General features: G+C 42.3%; 1 protein-coding gene across 3 annotated transcripts; it reads left to right on the top strand.

The window, feature by feature from the left end:
* Positions 1-612: 612 nt before the first annotated feature.
* On the top strand, positions 613-21,710 carry HPS3 (HPS3 biogenesis of lysosomal organelles complex 2 subunit 1). Of its 3 annotated transcripts, none has more exons than XM_086468279.1 (17): positions 613-835; positions 1,624-2,112; positions 3,408-3,585; positions 6,046-6,163; positions 7,425-7,585; positions 7,851-7,932; positions 9,790-9,944; positions 11,777-11,885; positions 12,096-12,277; positions 12,619-12,796; positions 13,415-13,645; positions 15,356-15,541; positions 16,725-16,913; positions 17,440-17,547; positions 17,917-18,123; positions 19,471-19,561; positions 20,670-21,710. In XM_086468279.1, the coding sequence occupies exons 1-17, from the start codon at positions 613-615 to the stop codon at positions 20,795-20,797; spliced, it is 3,015 nt and encodes a 1,004-aa protein (XP_086324405.1). In that variant the 3' UTR covers positions 20,798-21,710. The 3 variants fall into 3 exon arrangements, with proteins under 3 accessions (XP_086324405.1, XP_086324404.1, XP_086324406.1); XM_086468278.1 differs by having other exon boundaries at positions 1,624-2,118; positions 3,399-3,585; positions 6,046-6,131; positions 7,393-7,585; XM_086468280.1 differs by lacking the exon at positions 1,624-2,112 and having other exon boundaries at positions 3,414-3,585.
* The last annotated feature ends 19 nt before the right edge of the window (positions 21,711-21,729 follow it).

The raw sequence follows: 21,729 nt of genomic DNA, 5'->3' as shown, positions 1-21,729 counted from the left end.
AGCGAGCGGCGGCCCGGCCGCGAACCCGCGCTCCAGACCGGTGAGCGGCAACTGCCAATCCCCGCGGGAGGCTTTATAGACGCTGGCCAATGAGGACGCTGCGGACAGGAAGAGGACGCTCCTTTCCCGCCCCTCCCCGCCGCCAGCAGCCTTCCGGGACGGGGAGCAGGCGTCGCGCGCACCCCTCCCGCAGGGGTAGTCGGCCCTGCCCGCCCGCCGTGTAGGCTCCGTCAGGGAGCGGGCAGCGCTAAAACGATCTGCTGCAGCGGGGCAGTCACGTGCGATTGACCGCCGGCCATCGGCAACACAGCGTTTGCGAGTTCGCGGAGGTGCCAAGGAAATGAAAGGCGGCGCGAAGGGCAACGCACGACGCTGGCCCCGGCCCACCGGCCCCGCCCCGCCGCACCTCCGGCTGGCCTCGCCCGCGGGCTGGGGGCGGTGCTGGCCGCTGCGCGCGCCGCCCTGCCGCCGAGGTCACCGCCGGTGTCACCGCCGGCCCGGGCAGCGCTCGATGCGGAAGCGTAGCTCGTCGCGGTGGGCCGCGTCGTCGAGCGGAGCCCCAGGAGGCTTCCGGGCCGCCCTCCGCTGCTGCGGCGGCGGCGCCCGGGGGCCATGGTGCAGCTTTACAACCTGCACCCGTTCGGGTCGCAGCGGGTAGTGCCCTGCAAGCAGGAGCCGGCGCACTTCTGCTGCGGCGGCGATGTGCTGTTCGTGGCCGGCACGGCGGCCAGCTGCCGGGTGGAGGCGTTCGCGCTGCGCGACCAGGGCCGCTGCGACCCGCTGGGCTCCTTCGCCACGCTGGGCCCCGTGCTGCGTATGGCGCACAGCCGGGCAGGTCAGTGCCGTGCGCGGCCGGGGAGGCCGGTACGTGTCCAGCTCGAGTGCGCGGAGAGGCCTACGGGCGCCGCCGCGGGGGCGGTTGGGGGGGGGTTCGACGGGCGGAGGCGCTCGGGCGCCGCCGTGCCCGGCGCGCCGTAGGGGGGGGGGGGGGCGCGGTGCTGGTGCTGTCCACCCGCCCTTCCCCTGCGCGGCTGCACCGGGGCCGGGTGCTGCGGGCCGGGTCGGAAGCGCGGGACCAGGCGCGGGCTGCTGCGGGAGCTGCGCGAGGGGCTGAGGGCGGCCGGGCCAGCGGGGAGCGCGGGGCCGACACACGGAGGTTCGCCGTCTTCCTCCGCCCCCGCTGGAGTCAGTGCTCCTGCCCTTGCAGGTTTTGACTTCGGAGCACGGGGCGGGTGGTCACTCCAGCCGATCCCACGGCTCTTCATGAGCCTGTGACCTTCCTTGGACTTTATAGAACAAAACATTTTCTCGTTAATGGATTTCTGCGGCGGGGGGGGAAACGCCTTGTCTGCAGTGACAACTCATAAAGTCGATTCGCTTGGGAGTTGGTCTGGACCTAGATCTGGAAGTCCTTTTTTTAACGGTGTGTGAAGTGTGTTCCACCCAGCGAAGAAACTTGCACTTTGGATTTTGTTAGGGAAAGATTGGTGAAAGCTGGTTTTGGAATTTTGTTTAAGAGTTGAGAATTTAAGATGTTCTTTGTAATGTCTACAGCAGGTAAAGAGCTTAAAAACTGTCATCTGTTCTTTAACGGTATATCAGTATCGCTGCTTTTCTTTTAAGGAGACTATCTGGTGACAATTGAAGAAAAAAGCAAAGCAACTTTCCTAAGAGCATATGTGAACTGGAGATGCATGTCTGCAGGGAGTTCTCGTGTTTGTGTTCGGATGATTGGTCACAAGATGGAAGAGTCATACAGTGAAGCCTTAAAAGAACAGATGTCGATTGTGGAAATGCCACTTTCAGATCCTCCGCTGTGCATTTCATGTTGTCCTGTAAATGGAGATCTTCTTGTGGGCTGCAAAAATAAACTAGTCATGTTCTGTTTGAAATACCTGGTCATAAACCAGAATTTGACTGTGTTAGACTTTGAACGCTCCTTAATTTTACACATTGATAACCTGATTCCTGCTGAAGTTGCATTTTGTGCCAGACATATAGCCATAACAACAGAGCTGGATGTTCTGATCCTGCAATTAGAACTGATCCAGCAAAGTGCAGGCAGGACAGAGCAGTGTGCACATGGAGCTAGTAAACTAGAAAAGCCTGTGGGTGGAGGTAAGGTATTTTATGTTTTTTACTTCCAAGAATCTGTTAACTGATTCCTGTTATCCTCAAGGTAGACTCAAACAAGGTCATTGCCCCTCAGAAAATATTTCCAGATCATCTTAGGACTGTCAGCTGAATATTCTAGCGCGTGAAGGGTTGTGCCACCTGCAGTTGGAGGTAACACTTAAACAAATATGCCATTGTTCTGCAGACATTTTTAGGATAGTGCAACCTCTACAGACATAGAATTAGGCCCCTCTTTTGGGGTGCCACCATAGGCCAAATCAAAGCAGTAGTAGTTCAGTGTGCTATGTTCAGAAAAATTATTCTATCAGTATCACTGCCCAAATAACTGTCTCTCCTAAGGGACAACTGGGAGACCAAATGGAAGAAGCATCACGTGAACCTTGAAATGGACCATGCATACTGGCTTACACATTTAAGAATGCTTCTGTGGCGATGCCTATGCACTTTTGTAACTGTTAGTAGGCTCAGAACATGCATAAATAAGGTGTAAGCAAATACTCCTATTTCAGTCCTTTGTCTTATTCGGGGCTTGCCTTAGAATCCTAGAAATCCCAGAAACAGATTTACTCAGTAGGTTTCATTCCTCTAATCAATTCCCACCTTTCCAAAAGTATCAGATGAATACCAGTGAACCTTAGGAAAATCCTTCATTTATAATTGAAGAAACTTGTAACAGAAAAGGATGGTCTTTTAGAAATGGAAAATACCTACAAACATTTAAAGGTTAATAAGACTTGTCAAATACGGCAAATATAAACTGGAATGTTCTTCACTGAGTGGAGATGGATTTTAATTCAGATGATGGCATCCTGCCCCTGCTTGGTTTTACTACTGAAAACTAAGTAGAAAAGTTCAAATTACTTTCCGGGTGCTGTTAGGATTTGTTTTCCAGAACTTGCTTAAGTAGTTTAGGATGACACAACTTTCTATCATAGCTGACTTTTCCTTCTTAAAACCTCTCCAGCCAAATGACAACATTTTATGATGGCCAGCCATTTGCAGCACAGGTTGCCTTGGACTTGCCTTGTAATGAACAGTTTACCTGTTCTTTCAGAAATCTTGACTCTTGGGCATTGAGACTGTTGAGGCTTAAATGAAGGATTGTTCTCATCTTCTAGCATACCTGTTTTCAAAACCTCATGGTTTGAGGAAGCCAATGCTAGCTGGGTAGCTGTAGTTGGAGTATTTAATCAATGTCGTATCATTTTCTTACTGCTAAATGGAATGGTTTGAACAATTAATATAGCATTTTCATTGTTAAGGTGTGAAAGATGAAGGCTCTTCAGCACATACTTTGCAGCTTGAATTAGATGAGTTCATCGTCTGTCAGAAGCCAGTGGAACTGCTTGGGGAAGAAAGTAAGCTCTGTGAGATACCCGTCACACTGGAATCCACAGAGTTACCTACAGAAGACACAAAGCGCTACCAAGTGCGGTATCTGCTTTTCAGGTATTAGAAATGTATTTTCCCCTTTATGGGTTAATTTACTACAAGAAAACAAAATGAGCTGTTGTTCACGTCTTGTTGAAAGAAAAGTCCTGGTATTTTGACTTCTGGGGGTTTTATAAGGTTGTTTTGGTTGGTTATTTTTGTACTGAAATAATGTGATACAAAAGAAAGCCCATTTTTTTTTAATAGACTAGAGTATCTCAATTGGAAGGGACCTGCAGTGATCATGTAGTCCAACTGCCTGACCACTTCAGGGCTGACCCAATGTTAAAGCATATTATTAAGGGCATTGTCCACATGCTTCTTAAACACTGACAGTCGTGGAGCATCGACCACCTCTCTAGGAAGCCTGTTCCAGTGTTTGTCCACCCTCTCAGTAAAGAAAAGTTTCCTAATGTCAAGCTTGAATCCCTCCTGACTGGCACAGCTTTGAACCTTTCCCAGGCATCCTGTCCGTGGATCCCAGGGAGAAGTGCTCAGCACCTCCCTCCCCACGTCCCTTCCTTGGGAAGCTGCAGGGAGCAATGAGGTCACCCCTCAGCCTCCTTTTCTCCAAAAACCCAGAGTCCTCAGGTGCTCCTCATAGGACATGTCTTCTAGCCCCTTCACTAGCTTAGCTGCCCTCCTCTGGACGCATTCAAGCACCTTCACGTCTTTATTAAATGGTGGGGCCCAGAACTGCCCACAGTACTCCGGGTGAGGCCACACCAGTGCTGAATACAGCAGGTTACTCTCCTCTCTTGACCAGCTGGTTATGCTGTGTGTCATGACCCCCAGGATGCAGTCTGCCCTCTTGGCTGCCAGGGCACACTGCTGGATCCTATTGAGCTGCTGCCATCCAGCACCCCTAGCATTCTGTTGGGCTGGTCTCCGGCAACTCCTCTCCTAGTTTATACTTGTGCATGGCATTACTCCGTCCTAGGTGCAGAAGCTGTCACTTGGACTTGTTCCATTTCATGCCGCTGATGATTGCCCAGTGCTCCAATCTGTCTAGATCTGTCTGCAAGGCCTCTTGTCCCTCAAGAGAGTCAACAGCACCTCACAGTTTGGTATTGTCGGCAAACCTGCTAATGGCGCATTCAACTCCTGTAGCAGATGATTGACCAAAATGTTGAGCAGCACTGGCCCCAGGATTGAGCCCTGAAGAACACTGCTGGTGACCAGTCGCCAGCCAGATGTAGCCCCATTCACTACAACCCTTTGAGCTCTGCTGTGCAGCCAGTTTTTCACCCAGTGCACCATGAACGTGCTCGTCTCACAGCTGGACAACTTTGGGCCTTGCAAATCCTAAGTTTCATTTTATTTCAGGAATGTGAGTAGTTGTTACAATTAAAATAGAATGGAACTTCAGTGGTTTTGCAGATCTAGTGATGATGTTTAATGTCTGCTTTCTTCATACATCCTTGCATGCTGTGAAGAGCATGCGTGGCAGCTTCTCTTGTGATGTAGCAGAAGGGATGGTCTTTTCTCAGCATACGGAACGACAACCATTTAGGTTGGAAGGGACCTCCTGAGACCATCTAGCCCAATACGCCACTCCCTCTCATCTCAAGCAGCTTCAGCTAGAACAGCTTTTCCAGGACCGTGTCTAGTCTGGTTTTGAGTATCTCCACGGATAGGGACTCCACAGTCTCTCTGGGCAACCTGTTCCAGTGTCTGACCACCTGCAGTTTTTGTACTTTCGTGCCGAACTGGCAAAACCAGGTTTTACGCAGCTTATTCTGAAGCAGCTTGTATCAAATTCTGTTATTGTTTAGAGAAGCCTACTTTAAAGGATTACACATGAGAGTGATCAGCAGTGCTGTCTGTGTGACCTTAATCAAGGTACTGCCTTCTGTTTATCTATTCTGCAGCTTTCATCAACTCCAGCTGAAGTGATACCTGAGTACCTCAAAAAAAAAAAAAACTTCTCCCTTTCTCCAGCTAGCAAAGAGAGTTTACAGAGTATCTTAAGCACTAAGAAACTGTTCTTTTTATTTTGTTGGTGATCAAAGCCATTAAACTTTTATCCAAAACTGAGGAAGAATTGATGTCACAGTCCAGCAGTGAATTCCAAAGCAAAGCAGGAAAAAGGATGACACATAACAGGAAAGAAAAGTAGGATTGGAGATGGCACCATGTTACATATAGCTCAGTTGAATAAAAAGAGAGGGGAGGGAAAAAGGTTAAATTGAGGTTCAAATCCTGTCTTGCAGTGATCCCAAACTTTTGACATGCATCTTGCAGATGAGCAAAGAAAGAGGATTTTGGTGGCAAAACCTCAAGATAGTTGTCTCTAGCTCTGCCACATGCTTCTTGGCATTGCCATGCTAATTGTATTAGTAGTAGGGTTGCACATTGATCTTGAATATTAAACCATTAGCTATGCCTGTTATAGCTGGTGCTATTTACTTGCCCATAGTCACTCATAGTAATTTCTCACTGAGGTCCTATATTGTTGTTTTGGGATTTTTTTTCTAGACGTTTCACACCCGACCAGTCGCCTTTTGGGTTTTGTGAAGAGACAAAGCTGCACTCTGTTCAACTGCTTCCTGTATACCGGACAGGTAGATGGATATGCATGGGTGCTTTTTTGCCTGTGTCACAGGAGAACCTGGGAAAGGAAGGAGCTTCTTTGTATATTCTGCTTTGTACACTGTTTCTGTATGATTTGTTTTTAAGTGAAGGTCTTTCCTCCCTTTTCAATGACTTAAACTGAGCTTCTATTAACAAAATGTCTGTAAGTTTCTTCAAGTTCTGCATAAACTTTGAACTAAAATAGCAGTTCACACCAAAAGAGGAAGACTAAATCAGCTTTTATCAGTTCTCAACTGATTAATTTTAACATCACAAACCAGACACTCTTCACATTGCATTAATAAAGTTATCCCCAGTGTTATAAGATACTAGGCTGCCTCTCATTAGTCAACAGTGGAAATCAGAGTAGTAAACCTTAATAATCATTAAGGTACAGGTTACCTTTCTGCCAGGCTTTAATTAAAACTGCAAGGGATGAGTGCAGATCTTAGGGGTTTACTAATACATGCTAGGTCAAGCCACAGCAGACCCATGGAAAAATTTAATGCTGTATGTTATCTATTGGCTTTACTGACTGCTCACCCAGATTGTGGTGGTTGTCCGTCTGCTGAGTAGCAAAGTCTTAACTGAAGTTGCAGCTGACTCAAGAATGAGCTACTTGCCATTTAAGTCCAGCTACCTTGTCTTATGGGACATGGTTTAGTGTTGGGGCTTGGTAGTGTTAGGATAATGGTTGGGCTTGATGGTCTTCAAGGTCTTTTCCAACCAAAATGATTCTGTGATTCTATGATCTCCTGTGATTTGCAGTCTTTGACAAGAGGGTCTGTAGAATCTGAACACAGCCTTTACCTGCCAAAATGGCTTTATAAATAGGTTCTGCCATTGCCAGCCTTTCTTTCCCTTAAGCGAGGACCTGTATTTTGGTGCGCTGCAGCTCTGGGTGAGCTCATTCCAGCTCACAAGTAGTTGTCTAAGATTGGGCTGATGATTCAATCCATAGATGCTTAGTTGTGATGAATCTGCCAGGACTCTCAGATGCTGTTACACCTATAGAATTTATTCACTAGGTTGTACATCCACGCTTTTGTTAAAAATGCCTCCAAATGAGATGACATACAAATTTTTGGCCTGTACACTGATCTTCTTACTGTTCTCTATACTAGCTACTAACAAAAGCAGTTTGCAACCCGGGGTGGTTTGATAGTATTTTTTAGGCATCAGGCTTGCAAAGGAATTGCCACGTTTTGATTTATGAGGTATATAAAATGACTTTCTTATTGTTACATCTAGGAAGTTCTGTGACAGTCCTTGAAGAAAATGAGAACGAGAGAGAACTACTGAGTCTCTTCTGCTTTTTCTCTTTACCTCATGTTGGATATCTCTACTCTGTTGGGAAGTTAGTAGAACTGATTTCTACTTACCAATATTCAGAGAAGTCTGAGCAGGCAGTTCTCACTCCACAGTTCCTGCACGTCATTACAAGGTACTACATTTATGATATTGCTGATAGTATTGCTACGTTTGTCTGTGCTACAGCACCCCCCTCGCCCCCTATCCTGATACATCCTTCGTGGCCTCCTGGAACTCTCTGGATAGGCTCATGTGGTGGTGCAGCATGCTCTCCTGCTTAGGCTTCAAGGGCCATTTCTACAAAGGAAAAAGATCTGATTCTCTGTAGCTTTGGCTACTTGATTTTTGCAAGTCTTCATTCTTTTCCTTCATCGTTGTGGTTTCTTCTTTCCCTCTAGCGAGAACCTGCAGTGTTTCACAGTGCGGTGCAGTGCAGCTGCAGCTCGTGATGAGGATCCATATATTGATACAACCGTGAAGGTTCACTTCTCTTGTTGTCTCACTAAAAGAATGGGGGTAGTAGTATGGCACTTAGTTTCCTTATGTTTCCTTCTGAAATCCTGTTAGTTTCTATTGGCTGAACCAATAAAATAACATCCACAATTAGTATTTTACTTCAGTCTATCGAATATTATATTTTAATGGTCTGCAAATGTCTCAATCTATTACTGCTGTTTAAGATTCTAGACCATAAGTAGAATGTTTTCAAAAACATCAGAAGCTACAAATCACTCACAAATTTCGTGCTTTGATGTATAAATCTGAATGAAGGGTGCAGAATTTTCTCTTATTGCAGCTGATGATGTGTTTCTCTCTCAGGTGTCCTTGAAAAAACCCAGTTTTTGTAAGAGGAGTGTAGACACTTGAACAAGTCTGCTACCAGATACTTAGTGCATGCTTTTTGGGAGGAGGGCTTTTGATCCTTGGAGGTCTAGATTTTTCCCCTTCCTTAAATTGCTTATCAGTAAAAATCTATCAAATTGTAAAGATTGGGCTATAAGTTAATAAAAATACCAGGAAAGAGAGACTAAAGTGTATTTTAAGTTAGCATTTAAGGATTTCTGTTGAGCCCGTAGACAGCAGACATAAAGAAACCATAGGACAGTAGAAGTATTATAAAATTTTCAAGAGCCAGACGCTGTGTTCTCCACTTTCCATAGAGGTACTGAGGTAAAGCATGCAAACACGTGACAATCTATCCTGTCCCTTCTGCCGTCTCAGCTTTCTATGTTTTCACTGAAAACCTCAGCAGGAGGTTTGAGGTGTGCATCTGTAGGTGGTCTGCTGGCTGCAGTCCCTCATGGGTGCCCATCCTGCAGCTTGCCCTCCACAGGCCGCAGACCCACTCTGGCGTGGGTCGTCCATGGGCTGCAGCCCCTCAGGTGCATCCCTGCCCTGGTGGAAGTCCTCCGTGGGCCCCGTTCCCTCGGGGGGTGCCTGCCCTGGTGTGGGTTGCCCACAGGCGACATTCCCTCAGGGGTGTTCCTGCCCCAGTGTGGAACTTGAAGTGTGATGATGATGATGATAGTATTATTATTATTTGTTATTACTATTTTTCCTGCTGCTTTTTTACATCAGATTCAGAGCTGGCTGGTTCTGGTTCTGACTCGCCCAGGACAGTTCAGAGCCTCCTTGTCACCACTGCAGCCCTCTGCCTCTTCACAAGAAATTTTGAGGCTTCTTGAAGAAGCAGGGTACACATATGATGCTGTGTTGCCTTGCTTCCCCGTGTATGTTCATTTCTAATTATGGTATTTTGTCTTCCTAAAGCTGTAAATTTAGAATATTTCTGGGCTACTGAGGTTGCATTTTTCCATTTTTAGTCCAGTATAGAAGATACAGTAATTTTTACCCAAAAGGAGCATATTGAACAAATCAGGGATGTAATACTGTGTATGTAATGTAACAATAGGCAAGCAAATATAATACTTCCACCTATAATTGTTTTTTATAGGCAACTGAAATCAAGACTTTTATGACCATGTCAGGCAATCTTTTACAACTTGGCCAAATTCAAACTATTTGGGATTAAGTTTTCCATGTTAGGCATCTCTCTCACGCTCAGTTATTTTGAGACACACAGCTAAAACTGTGTAGTTGATTTGAAGAGTGACATGATTAATTTTTGTACCCATTGTTAAATGATTTATGTCATAGTTTTGTGATTATTTTTATTCTTGCTGAAGTGAAGCCCTAGCACTCAAAGTTAGGAAAGCCAGTGAATGTTTTTAGTGTCAGCTCATTGGACAAAGGTTACATTTTTCTTTCTTTTTTTTTAATTTAAAGACTCAAAGTACATACTAACAGAAATTATGAAACAATCACTTTCTTTTATAGGCTTGTCCACCTGTCACACTGGATGTCTGCACATTAAGAATGCAGCTTTTTATAGGACCAAGAGCTATCTGTCATTTCAAAAACCATATAATTCTTTTAACTAAGGCAGACACAGAAGATATTACCAAAAGAAGAAAGCCTACAAGAAGAATGATGTAAGGATTTGTGTCTTTTGGAGAGATGGTATTTATAGCTCTGTGCTATAAATAGTGCTGAATAGTGGGTGTTGGATTTGAAGTTCCTCTGTGGAAAAGCTGTTTGGAAAGAATTCCCTAGTTAGTGCATGAGAACAGAAATCAAGCATTTATTTTTTCCAGTTCTACTGTACTAACTGACATAGCAGAAATGAGGATAGGGTCACAAATGCTTGAAATAAAAGTAAATTACTCAAGATTGTAAAAAACCTAACTCTCATAAGTAATGTTAAAACAACATCACTAAGAAAGTATCTGCTACCCAGAAGAAAAACTGTCTTGAAAACCAAAAATATATAGGAGTACTGAAGCTACAGGCTAACAAAAGGTGTTGTAGCACAAAATGAAAATGTCTTGTATTTGGCTGGGGGTTCTTTCCAAGAAAAGGGGAAAAGAAAAAAAAAAAAAGAAAAGAGGAAAGACTGAGAGACCTGGGGCTCTTTAGCCTGAGAGGAGGAGGCTGAGAGGGGACCTTATCAACACTTCCAAATATCTAAAGGGCGGGTGTCAATGCGATGGGGCCAGGCTCTTCTCAGTGGTGCCCAGTGCCAAGACAAGGGGCAAAGGGCACAAACTGGAGCATGGGAAGTTCCATCTGAACAGGAGGAAAAACTTCTTTACTCTGAGGGCGACAGAGCACTGGAACAGGCTGCCCAGGGAGGTTGTGGAGTCTCCTTCTCTAGAGACATTCAAAACCCGCCTGGCCACGTGCCTGTGCGACCTGCTGTAGGTGAACCTGCTTTGGCAGGGGAGTTGGACCAGATGATCTCCAGAGGTCCCTTCCAACCCCTACAATTCAGTGAGTCTCTGAAAAGTTATGAGCATCGCTATAGTAATCCATGACAAAAGAAGAATTGGACTTTGGCCCAAGGTACTCTTGTGACATGTGTGTAGCCAGAGGCATTTGACTTTTTATCTATTTCCCTGAGAACTGCTATTCCCATTCTTTTTTGAGGGCTTTTCATAAGAACAGCTAAACAGCTATTCAGAAATTACATTTATTAAAGTCAGTTCCAAGTTCATTAATAAAAGTGGGACAGCTATATTTGATTGAAGAGCTATTTGAACCAGTATTTCTTAAAGCTTAGAACAGACATTATTCAGGAGAAGATGAGGATAAGCCCGTCAAGGAGAACAGTAGTTCAAAATACCGGAATATTTGTGTATAAAGCACAGTTTCTTCTGCCAATTGTGTTGTTTCAAAGATTATAGTTGGCATTTGAGGAAGATACACTTTTTGCCTTCTGTAAAGAACATAAATTGAACAAATACCGGTCTATTTAACACTGTCATTGAAAATAAAGATGTAAATATCCCAGAACAGTTAAAACCAAAAAGAAATCAGAACAAAGAGTGTGTTTTCCTACAGTGTTTAAGCCTTAGGGCATTACAGACCTCACCAATGTGTTAAAGTAAAAGCATACAGATATTTTTTTACGTCATGTCTGGCGAACACTTTTAATAGAGCTGCAGAGGCAAATGTGCAGTAAGTCTTTACAGAAAGTAAGGAAACATCTTAGATGATTTGAATTACTTCATGTAAGTATCTGATACTACCTGGTGTTAAGCCTGGGAGAATATGTAGTAGATAGTTTTGATGATGTTCCTGGTGTATGAACATGCCTATCCCCATTTTGTTACTAGCCATTATGACTTAAATTCACAGCTTAACTGTCAAGCATTTACTAGCCTGCAAACATACCTGTCTCTGCATTTAAATTACCAAGTGAGGGGGGTTTTCTTGGCTGCATAGTGTTTATTTGAACACTGACAACTCTTTTCCTTCTCTCTAGTTCCAGAAAGGCTGACAGCATCAAATCCAGAACAAATTCTGAGTCAGAGCCTGGTTGGAATTTATATATTATAAACACTGTCTCAACCATTCAGCTTTACAGAGAAATGGTACTGCTCAACTCCTGCTTTTGTTGTTTGGTGACTAAAAGTAAATACTGTTAATTAATGTCTGATATATGTTGTTGTTGAATGTAACATAACGTGTTTCTCATGAACAGCCCATAATCCTATTTCAAAGGGCTGCTGCCCTCATTAGAATTGTTCCTCTGTATTCTCAACTTTTGCCACCACCCTGAGTATGTCCTGTGTCTGTTCTAGGTAGATTATAGTAGAACTTACGAAAATGTAAAAACTGAGAGTTGCATCCATCTTCTAAGTGAGGCTCACTTACTGGTCAGAGCAGCTATAATGGACCCTCATTTCCTTAAATCAGATGAGAAAGAAGAACTTCTAAGAGCATTCAGAGAAAGTTGTGCCTTCTTAGGAGACTGCTACAGCAGGTATGTTATAGATGTCAAAGTGATACAGGTCAGCTTTTGTTTCCAGTAATGTAGCCTTAAAATCCGTAATTTTCTGCTGCTTTACATTAGTATTGCATATGTAATATGAATCTTTACCTTCTATAAAAACAGCTTTATCTGGTCATCTCTTCAGTATCTTGGTTGTTTTTATTGTCATTGAACACAGAACGCATTACGTTGAATATGAGCTATGTATTGGCATATAGAGGTGTGTGTGCGACTTGTTTGATGTATTGTTTTCGTACTTAGAAACAGCGATGGTGAAGGTGTTGCCCTTAGTTGTTTTTGTTCTTTTTTTCCTTCCTTTCTGTTGCCTTCAGGTTTGACACAAGGGATTACCACCTTGCTTTGCCGTACTACAGAATGTCAGGTTTATCCACGACTGAAGTTTTAAAGAGAATAGTTTCAGAAGGTGATGAAAAGCAGACGTATGAGAAAGGATTTATATTTTACTTAACTCACTCTCTTAATGAAGACTTAAATGAAGAACTGAGTAAGGTGGAAACAAGTTTGGTTTTTTCTTCATCTGTTGATTTAGTTCTGATTTTAAGAACCGAGTATCAAATTTTTATTAAATTCCCTTTGAAAATACTGAGCTGATTATTTACTTTTACAGTTGTTCTTTTTCACATTTTTTATTTTCCTGTTTTTGTTGACAAAATAGCAAGCAGCGCCTGTGATGCTTTGGGCTGCTTTCAGGCAACATATTACGGGTTTAGCTATTGTGATGCATGTTGCTAATGGTCTGGTTCCCACTTGCATGCAGAGATGCTTCTGTTTTAGGAAAGCTCTGCCTCAATTTTGTTTTATCTCCCATTTCTGTAACAGAACAGTTTCTTTGAACATTGACAAATTGTACAGCTTGGTAAAACCAGTTCACTGTGGTAGTGGATGTTCTCCTAGCACCCCAGAATATGGGTTGAATCACTGCTGGTTAAGAGAACCTTTACTTTTACCAGCAGGGAGGAAAGAGGCAGGAAAGGCACTGTGATTTGATAGCTAAGCTGTACTTGTCTGTTTTATAAAAACCAAAACCAAACTGCAGTACTTTCATATGCCATAGAAGACTGTATATCTGGAAAGGCCTGAACTGTCAAATGGCTTTTATTTCAATAGGAATCAGCAAATAAAGTTCTCCAGATATTCTATCTTGCCGACCCTGTGCAGCTGCCCCATGTCCTCTGCAGCCCCTGCATGAGAAACGTATGTCCTTTGACAGCTGTGGAGTATCTTCAGAAAGTAAAAAAGATTATGCCATCAGTGGTCCTGACACTTACCAAAGCTTTCATGGCTCTGAAAATGGGAGATCTGGCAATGTATGAACATGAGATGGACTCCTATAAAGAGGTAAAGTATGCTGAAAGCATGAACTGTTCATGCTTTGCAAAGCCCAAGTCAGTAGGTTTGGCTTGTGGTTGTATTTGACTTTCAGTCACTCCTGTTCCTCCTCATATGCTGTATAGGCTCCACTGAATGTCTGCAGTAACAGTAGAATCGAGGGACAGCATACGCTGGGGCTGTATTGTTTGCCCTGCAGGTAGGGTAGCCTTCTCTTGGCAAAGCCTTACCAAATAAGCAGAAGTTTTTTGAACTTGTTCATTCTTACTGGGGTGTATTAAGCTCTGCAGAGCCAGTGCTCTTCAGCAGTATGGCAGGGTTGATCGTAGCATTTTTGCACCCCTCCACCTGTAATTAATATGTGATACGCCCATGAAAACACCATCTGTATGCGAACAGCCCTTAGAAAATTGCCTTTGAAGCAGGATGTCCATGGTGCGCACAAACAAAAGTTTCTGTATACAATTTCCCATCTCTTTGATGTGGAACCAAAGCAGTTAACCCTTACTAAGATCAGAACCTACTTCAATGCTATCAAAGTAAGGATTCCACATCAATGGGGGAAAAATGTTAGTGAAGCAGTCTCTGCCATAAATGTTCACATGTGGTTTTAGACTGAGTCTAGTCTGTAAGTTCTTGTTAAGGTTGATCAGGACTGTTGAATATTCAAAGGTGAAATACAGACTGTTTCTGAGAGTGAGATACTGGAGGTCTTGGAAACTTTTGAAATAAACTGATAGCTGTTGCAGTACTTCAGTAGGAGAAGTCCTGGAGAGTCTTCAAAGTTGGCAGTTTCTGAATTGCAAGGTGGCAACTGTGGAGAGCTGTTTCAACAATCATTCAGCGCCACCTGCTTTCTAACCATTTGCAGCATGATCAAGTGAAATTGCCACCTTGTGAGCAAACGTACAGATTCCACTGCACAAATGTTATTAAGAGAATAAGGTGGCTGGGGTTTGGGGGTTGAGTGTTTTGTGTTGGTTTTTTTTTTTTTCTTTTTAATCTGACCTATTAAAAAATGTTCTGTTGCACCTCACCTCTAGAAAGCATTTGTTTGCAAAGTAGAAAAAAGTAACACTTTCAGAAAGATAAAGAAAGGAAAGATAGTTTGTATGCATAGCAGGGTGAAGTCCGAATTTTCCTCCTAGATCTGCCTTGTATTTCCTGTGTAATTCATTTGATCTGCTTGGGCATCATTTCCGCGGTGTCTTTGAAGCGGAAATAGTATCTTGTCATGCTTACCTTCAAAAGCACTCAGATATCCAGAAGCAACTTACTGGTGCATATAGTGCAGCACATTTTGATCACTGTTTCAGGGGTATTTTCAAAATAAAAACCACACTTTAGCAACGTAGTCTACTGAAATTTAGCAGAGTAATGTATTGACATTTCAGCCAGTGACTTTTCAAAACACTGTGTGTATTGAATATCTTGGATGTCGTAGTGAAATCTGTCTTTCTTATGTGCACAGTGACTCCAGATTTCAACAGTGTGTTACTTTCAGTGTTCAGTCAAATGGCTTGTTGCTCAGGAGTCACTGCTCTGGCACACGGTTTGGAGCTTGGTCTCTGGAGAGCTATTCTATAAATTGTAGGAAGGGTTTATTTCCTTTTCTTCATTTCATCTGTCAGCTTCACTGCCTGAGGAAATACTGAGTTTGCTGAGTCGAACCACATGTGGATTGAATTCCTTACCTGATTTATATCTGACTGTTCATAGACAATACTGGCTTGTGGCTTCATCGGACAACCAAAACTCTTGAGACAGCACAAGGAAGGAACTGTTACGCCAACTGAGTTTGCTGTTCACCTGAAGGAGATGCAGCCTGGTTTGCTGGTGGCTGCCACTGTGGCCTTACATGAGAACAGTAAAATTGAACTGGAAGAAGCAGATACCTTTTTCAAGGTTGGCATGCGATCATTTTTTGCTTCTATTTTTCTCATAGTGATGGTGTTACAGGTATGCAAAGCAGCCTTGGTTGCTCCTTCATTCACATTTCAGCATTTCTTCAGGAGGAGGGAGATGAGGGCTGGATATATTCTGGTCGTGGTAGATGACTATAGAGTCAGAAACTGGACCTTCTGGAAAAAAACAGTGGTTAAACCAAGCAAAAAAAAAAAAAAAAAAATCTATTAAGTTCTTTGATTTGACCCTGTCATTTGAATGGAGAAATACCACGATCTTGGACATCCTTCAATGGCTTCCTAAGGCTACTGACATTTATCAGAATTTAGATAAATCGCTTCCATAAGCTCCTTTTGAAGAAATCTTTAGGATTGAAACATACTTCTAAAGAATCAGGCTTAAATACGAAGGTGTATAACGTTCCGATGTTCTGTATAAATTTCTGAAAGAAGAGTGGGTCTCTGCAGTTTATGAGAAGAAAGATACTTGGAATAGTTTCTCTGGTGTCACTGAGGTTTTCTTTATTTAGATGGGGAACAGACAAACCTTTTTTCTTTTCTCTGCAATGAATAACATTATTTGGATTAAAACCATGTATTCCTCAATGTAGGTATGTTGCAGTTTTATATCTGTTACGGTGAAAGACCTGTATCAGAAATACCAAGTCACGAAAATCAAATTAGAACAAGCGATGGTGTTTAAAGCCAGCTAGAAACCAAGTAAAAGTCCTTTTTGCTAACACACCCGACCTTAAAGCATCTCCCTTGTGGGTCCTATCATTATACCTAACTGAGCTACGCAGCATCCCTTATCATGGCCTTTAAATCCTTCTTTCAAAGACATGTGCTTGGCTATTGGCATATCTAAAATTCTCCGAATTAGCAGTCTGTAAATACTTGCTGACAGTGTGCTGATGTTTCTGGCAGTGGAGTAAATCTTGAAGAAGAAATCAGACCTGTCATTTAGAATTGGTTACCTGAAAAATCATTCCATGAACTTTTTACTTTGTGTAGCGCTCTATTATGTAGAATCACATCCATTCGAAATATATCAAGACCAAAAAGGAACCAAAATTCTGCTTCTAGTAAAAGTGAAAAACTTTCTCCTGTCTCTTCTAACTTCTGCTACTAACAGTTACCATAGTCTGTGCTAACTTGCTGCTCTCTAACATTTTTGTTCTTAGATGTTGTGTAGTAACAGTGAAAACACTATTCCTCAGCTCTTGGTGGATTTCTGGGAAGCTCTTCTTGTAGTGTGCTCTCAGGAAGAAATACTTCAGGAGCTTTTACTGAGGGTTACTTCTCAGTATGTTTGGAGAATATCAAAGAAACAAGTTCCTGAGACTAAGCCATTGAAAACAACAGAGGATCTGGTAAGTAAGCCACTCAGAGGGAGTTTTGTGACTGCATTGTCCCTCCAATCCACATACTGTCCTTCATATTTTAAATCTGGACAGCGTATCTCTTAAAAGAAGCAAGACTGAAAGCAAATAAGGTAGTGTGCTGTTACCAAATAGGTATTGCTGGCTCTGGGGAGCCCTGCCCTTTGGGGACATTTGCAAATATCCTTCCAACAGGAACCTGAGCTGTGGATAGAAATAAGGGATAAAGTGAAACAATGAGAGTTTGTCAGGTGGAGTGTTTGCGGTTTTAAAAAGCTGACTAAATTTTGAATGATGAATCGTAAAGGATTCTGAATGGGAAATCTGAAATACAGCATTAAATAGAAGTTTCCAGTTTATTTGTTACTAAATTGTATGAACCAGAAGAAAGAGTAGCTGCTATTCTAAATTGTGCTGTTTGAGAGTAAAATTTTCTTCAGTTGTGGTGGGTTTCACATAAAACACTGTCACTAACAGAAATATTTCTTTTATTGCAACTTAATTCTTTCTTGTATAGATAAACTCCTGTAATCATTTTGGGTTGATTTTCCCGTGGGTAACTTGCATAATGTCAGTGGCACCTCCATCTGATAAATATTACCATGAAGATATCTCAAAACTACAGGTATGAAACCCTTAAACCTTACTGTTCACAGCACAGATCCATTCTGCAAATGTTTATGTATGTATGAACGAACAACTTTCTCTAGCAGACTGCCCTCCTCCTTCCACCCCAGGTTATCTAAGTTGAACTAAAAGGCCCATTGAAATGATGGAAGGAAAAAAACTTGGAGAGATATGTTGGCCACAATGGTATTTACATTTGCAGTCCAACTCTAAACTTTCTTTCTCAGTTCTCAGTAACATTTATTAAAGGAAGTATTATTTCAAAATTATTTCAGTAAGTAAAGGCTTCTGTTCCAAGGTTATGGTTAGCATTTTTTTTGCAAAGTTTGTCTTAAATCCAAACAATACTTCTTGTTCTTGTCTTCAGTCTCTTTTATGTAGTCAGTCAATCAATATAGCTTCAGCTCTGCCTGTCTTGGAGCCTCTGCTAGAGGCTGGTAATATCGGCCTCACGATCCGTGTTCTCTGCAACACTCGTCTGGGCCAGTACGAGGAGGCCATTGACGAGCTTCTCAAAAGGTGTCCTGATGCAGCTGTGCCATATGCTCAGCATGAGCTGAAAGGTGACAGTCAGGTGAGCTGCTTCCGTTAAAGTTGTTCATTATTTTTTTTTGTTGGGTTTTTTTTTTTTCCCCTAACTAAAATGCTGTTGTGTGCAGATGGACTCTGGATGGATCAAACAGCCCAGCTTTCAGACAAAGTAAATTTCTTAGCTTGCTTTGAAGCTCTTGCTTGGCCTTTGAATTCCATAACTCAGTCCCCACTAATTTCAGTGGGGTTTTAATGTTGGGGTTTTTTTCCCAGTTTCTTTTGTGACTTCTTGTATTCGTTCTAGAACATTTAAAGCATAGTCTGCCTCAGGAAAGGGAGAGCAGTATGTTCTTTTTCCACTGTAAATGAAAAACTAGCTAGTTTCCTCACTAATCAGTGTTCTAAATTGTTTGACAGTGTTGAAGTATAATGTGAAATTTTAGTGATAACTGACAAGAGAACATGGTCTTTCAAATACAATCACACTTAAATATGTTCTTCCTATGTTCTAGTGACATCTTCTGACCTTACAACATCAGAATGGTACTGGTGCACTAGTGGAAAGATTATGTTCTTTATGTCCCATTTTCCCCTTAGGCCTCTATACAGTTTTAATTTTGGAACGGATTTTATTCCAGTGTTCCAGGAGTACAGGAGTTTACTTCCATTGCCCATCACAGCTACTCAATTAATTGTACACAGTTTTGCTGACCAGAGTCAGCAAAGGTGATCCTCTGCCAGATGGATGTACTAGAACTTTGTGCAAAACCACATTTTTGCTTCTTATTCAGATCTGAAAATAGTTTCTTTGTTTGTTTCCACATTAGTTATAAAGTTGAATGTGAGGTTGCATACTGAATCTGAACGCAGGTAGAAGAAAAGAGTTTACCACGTTTGAAAAAGAAGAAATCCCTTCCCCTCTCTCCATTCTTACCAGCAAAATTATACACAAAACATAATCACCACTACAGCTCTTGGAAGCAGACAGATTAGGTCAGGAGACAGAGCAGTGTTCTTGTAGAAATGCTATTCACCACTTTGCATGGAGCTGTTTGGAGGGAAACCCCCTTCATTTTCTGACTACATCAGTCTGGCATTATTGTTGATGTTGTTGTTGCTGTTATTATTGGGGTTTTTATCTATAGCGGCACTAGGGGGCACTGTGTAAAAAAGTTCGAGTAGAAAAAGATCGCACTGAAAACTGAAAAATACAATGTGTAAGAACACTGCATTTCAAAGCATTATATAAATTAGTAATTGAGTTCATCATAACCTACCTGTATTTGTACACATCTGAGCTTAGTTTAGTGTATTTTTTAACAGATCTCTCATACTCTTAATTGCAGGCCTTGTTAATTTACACTTTTGCTGTGGTTTTTTTGTGGGTTAGGCTGTGTGGTGGAACAAACTGCTTCCTGAACTTTGCAAGAGAACCAGACTTAGTGGACATGACTGCCCTGTTCTTATTTCATCACTGAAAGGTAAATCAGTTCATTGCAACTCAACTCCAGAAGCCTTGTACGTCATCTGACATTCTAAATACTGTTCAGGCTAAGGACTACTGCTGTGATAATTTGGAAGAAAAAGGGGACCTTTTTCTATGGTTAGAACTAATACAGCTCAGCAGGCTTTCTAGTTATTAGCACAGGATTCTGCAATGTGCAGTATGTTGCCTCATTTGTATGGAAGACAGTTAAATTGTTGGAATTGTATTGATTCTATATAGGTCAAGAATAGGCACCATTAAAAAAACCTTACTAAATAGAAATCATAGATAGCAATTGGGTTTTTTTTTCTAGGCTAAGTAACCATATGGTTCTAAGCAATGACAGCTAACAGGCTACTATTGATAAGCCAGTGGGCGTTACTACTAGAAGTAGAGAAACCAACCCTGGTAGTTGATGTAGTCCTGTTGTTACATGTTTGTAGAAAGTCAGTAATACTGTGTATAGCTGAGGGGTTAATGTGTTTGCTTTGACAGAATGAGAAGATTGAATATAGCACATATATTTTTTTTTAAAAATGCCAGCGTAGGGGCCTGCGGGCAGAAGAACAGCATCACAAGGTTGCATTGTGCAGCACAGGTTGCCACGCTCTTATCATGAAGTTCTAGTTTCTAGTGCTAGTGGTTTTTCTCTTGAAACACTGTTTTCATGGAGGAACGGTGCTGTAATCGCTGAAGAACATAATGTTTAAAACAGCTTCGGCTGAGGAGCTGCTTGCAGAACATCTCCTTTTACAGATGGTGCTGAGTCAGGGTGATAGTGCAGATTCCTAGGGCTTCCTTTGCATTTGGTACCAAAACATGGGAAGTACTAGATCAGACTTCTGTAAGCATTAGTGCCACATGTAGACCTGATGAGCCAAGACAGAGGTATGGTTTTAATCTAAGACAGAATTTCAGTTTACTTTTGAGATTTCCTGTAGTTGTATTTGCTCCCAAAGGGGGGTGTGTCTCAAATTTCATTCCAGTTGCAATATTTAGATAATTTGATGACTTCAATTAGTAATTACATTGTTAATGTTTTAGCATTTCTTTGTTCTAAACCCGAAATTCCTAACCAAGATTTTCTCCCCTGCTCTGAGCAGAGACTTTATCAGTTGTTGCAATGGAACTTGAACTAAGGGATTTCCTCAGTCTTCTACCAGAGGATGGAACTGCAGCATTTTTCCTGCCACATCTTCTTCACTGCAGCCAGAGGAAGCTGCTGACCTAAAACAAGCAAAGTCCACTCTGCACTCAACTACAAAGAATGTGCTGGAATAAAAAAGTAAATGAAACAAAGAGTAGAATTACATATAAGGTACCATGGGACTCCCCTCACATAAATCACCTTATTTCTCAGTTGAAATCTTATGACAACTATTGAATGATAGCTAGTTCTGAGGCAAAGCATCTGTTTTGAAGCTAATACTATTACAGCCTGACAAAAGTCAGGAAACCAGAATTCCTGCCAGGTAGAACTGCATGGTGGTTGGACTGGTGAAAACAGCTGTTCAACTGTTAGGCAGGATCGCTTCTCTTCTCAGTGAGGGTGAACTTGTGGCCAGAGCAACTAGAAAATACAGACTATCCAGTACCATGGGACATACAATTAAAGCAGGGAGTCAGTCTTAATTCTGTGTTAGTTGCTTGGATCACTGACCTGGGGAGGAGTTTAAGCTCAGGCACGTGTCTTAACTGAATGAGTGAAAGTGCGTGACTTTCTCTTCCAGGTGGAATTGGGCCCCACTTACTTCATTTTAATTACTATGCAAGTGTTAACACTGACAATGATTCTATTTAGCAATTCACAAAAAAGGACTGTTAAGTAAGTCAAAGAGAAACGGAAGTGTTCCCAAGGCAGTGTTCCCAAGGCGGGTGGAAGATACAGACTAGTGCTTGCTTGCTGGTTTTTGTTTGCTTTCTTCTCCTGTGGTACTTGGTCAGTAGACAAGTATTTGAAGTATCACTAGGCCACACAGCCAGCTGAAAACTCTTATTTCTTCCAGATTTTTTGGTAAGCGTCTCAGGTACTTCTGCATGTATGTACTGATGTTTGTCTTTCTTTTGGGCAGAAAGCATCCTTCTGTTCTGTTCCTTCAGCTGGAATTCAGTCATAATAAACTGTCACAATGCTTTTGACCTTCTTATGAATGCAGTTTGGTT

Source organism: Leptosomus discolor, chromosome 7, assembly GCF_034619465.1.
Source record: "Leptosomus discolor isolate bLepDis1 chromosome 7, bLepDis1.hap2, whole genome shotgun sequence".
NCBI classification, from domain to species: Eukaryota; Metazoa; Chordata; class Aves; order Leptosomiformes; family Leptosomidae; genus Leptosomus; species Leptosomus discolor.
The sequence above is the reverse complement of the archived record's forward strand: the minus strand, read 5'-3'. Positions and strand labels throughout refer to the sequence as shown.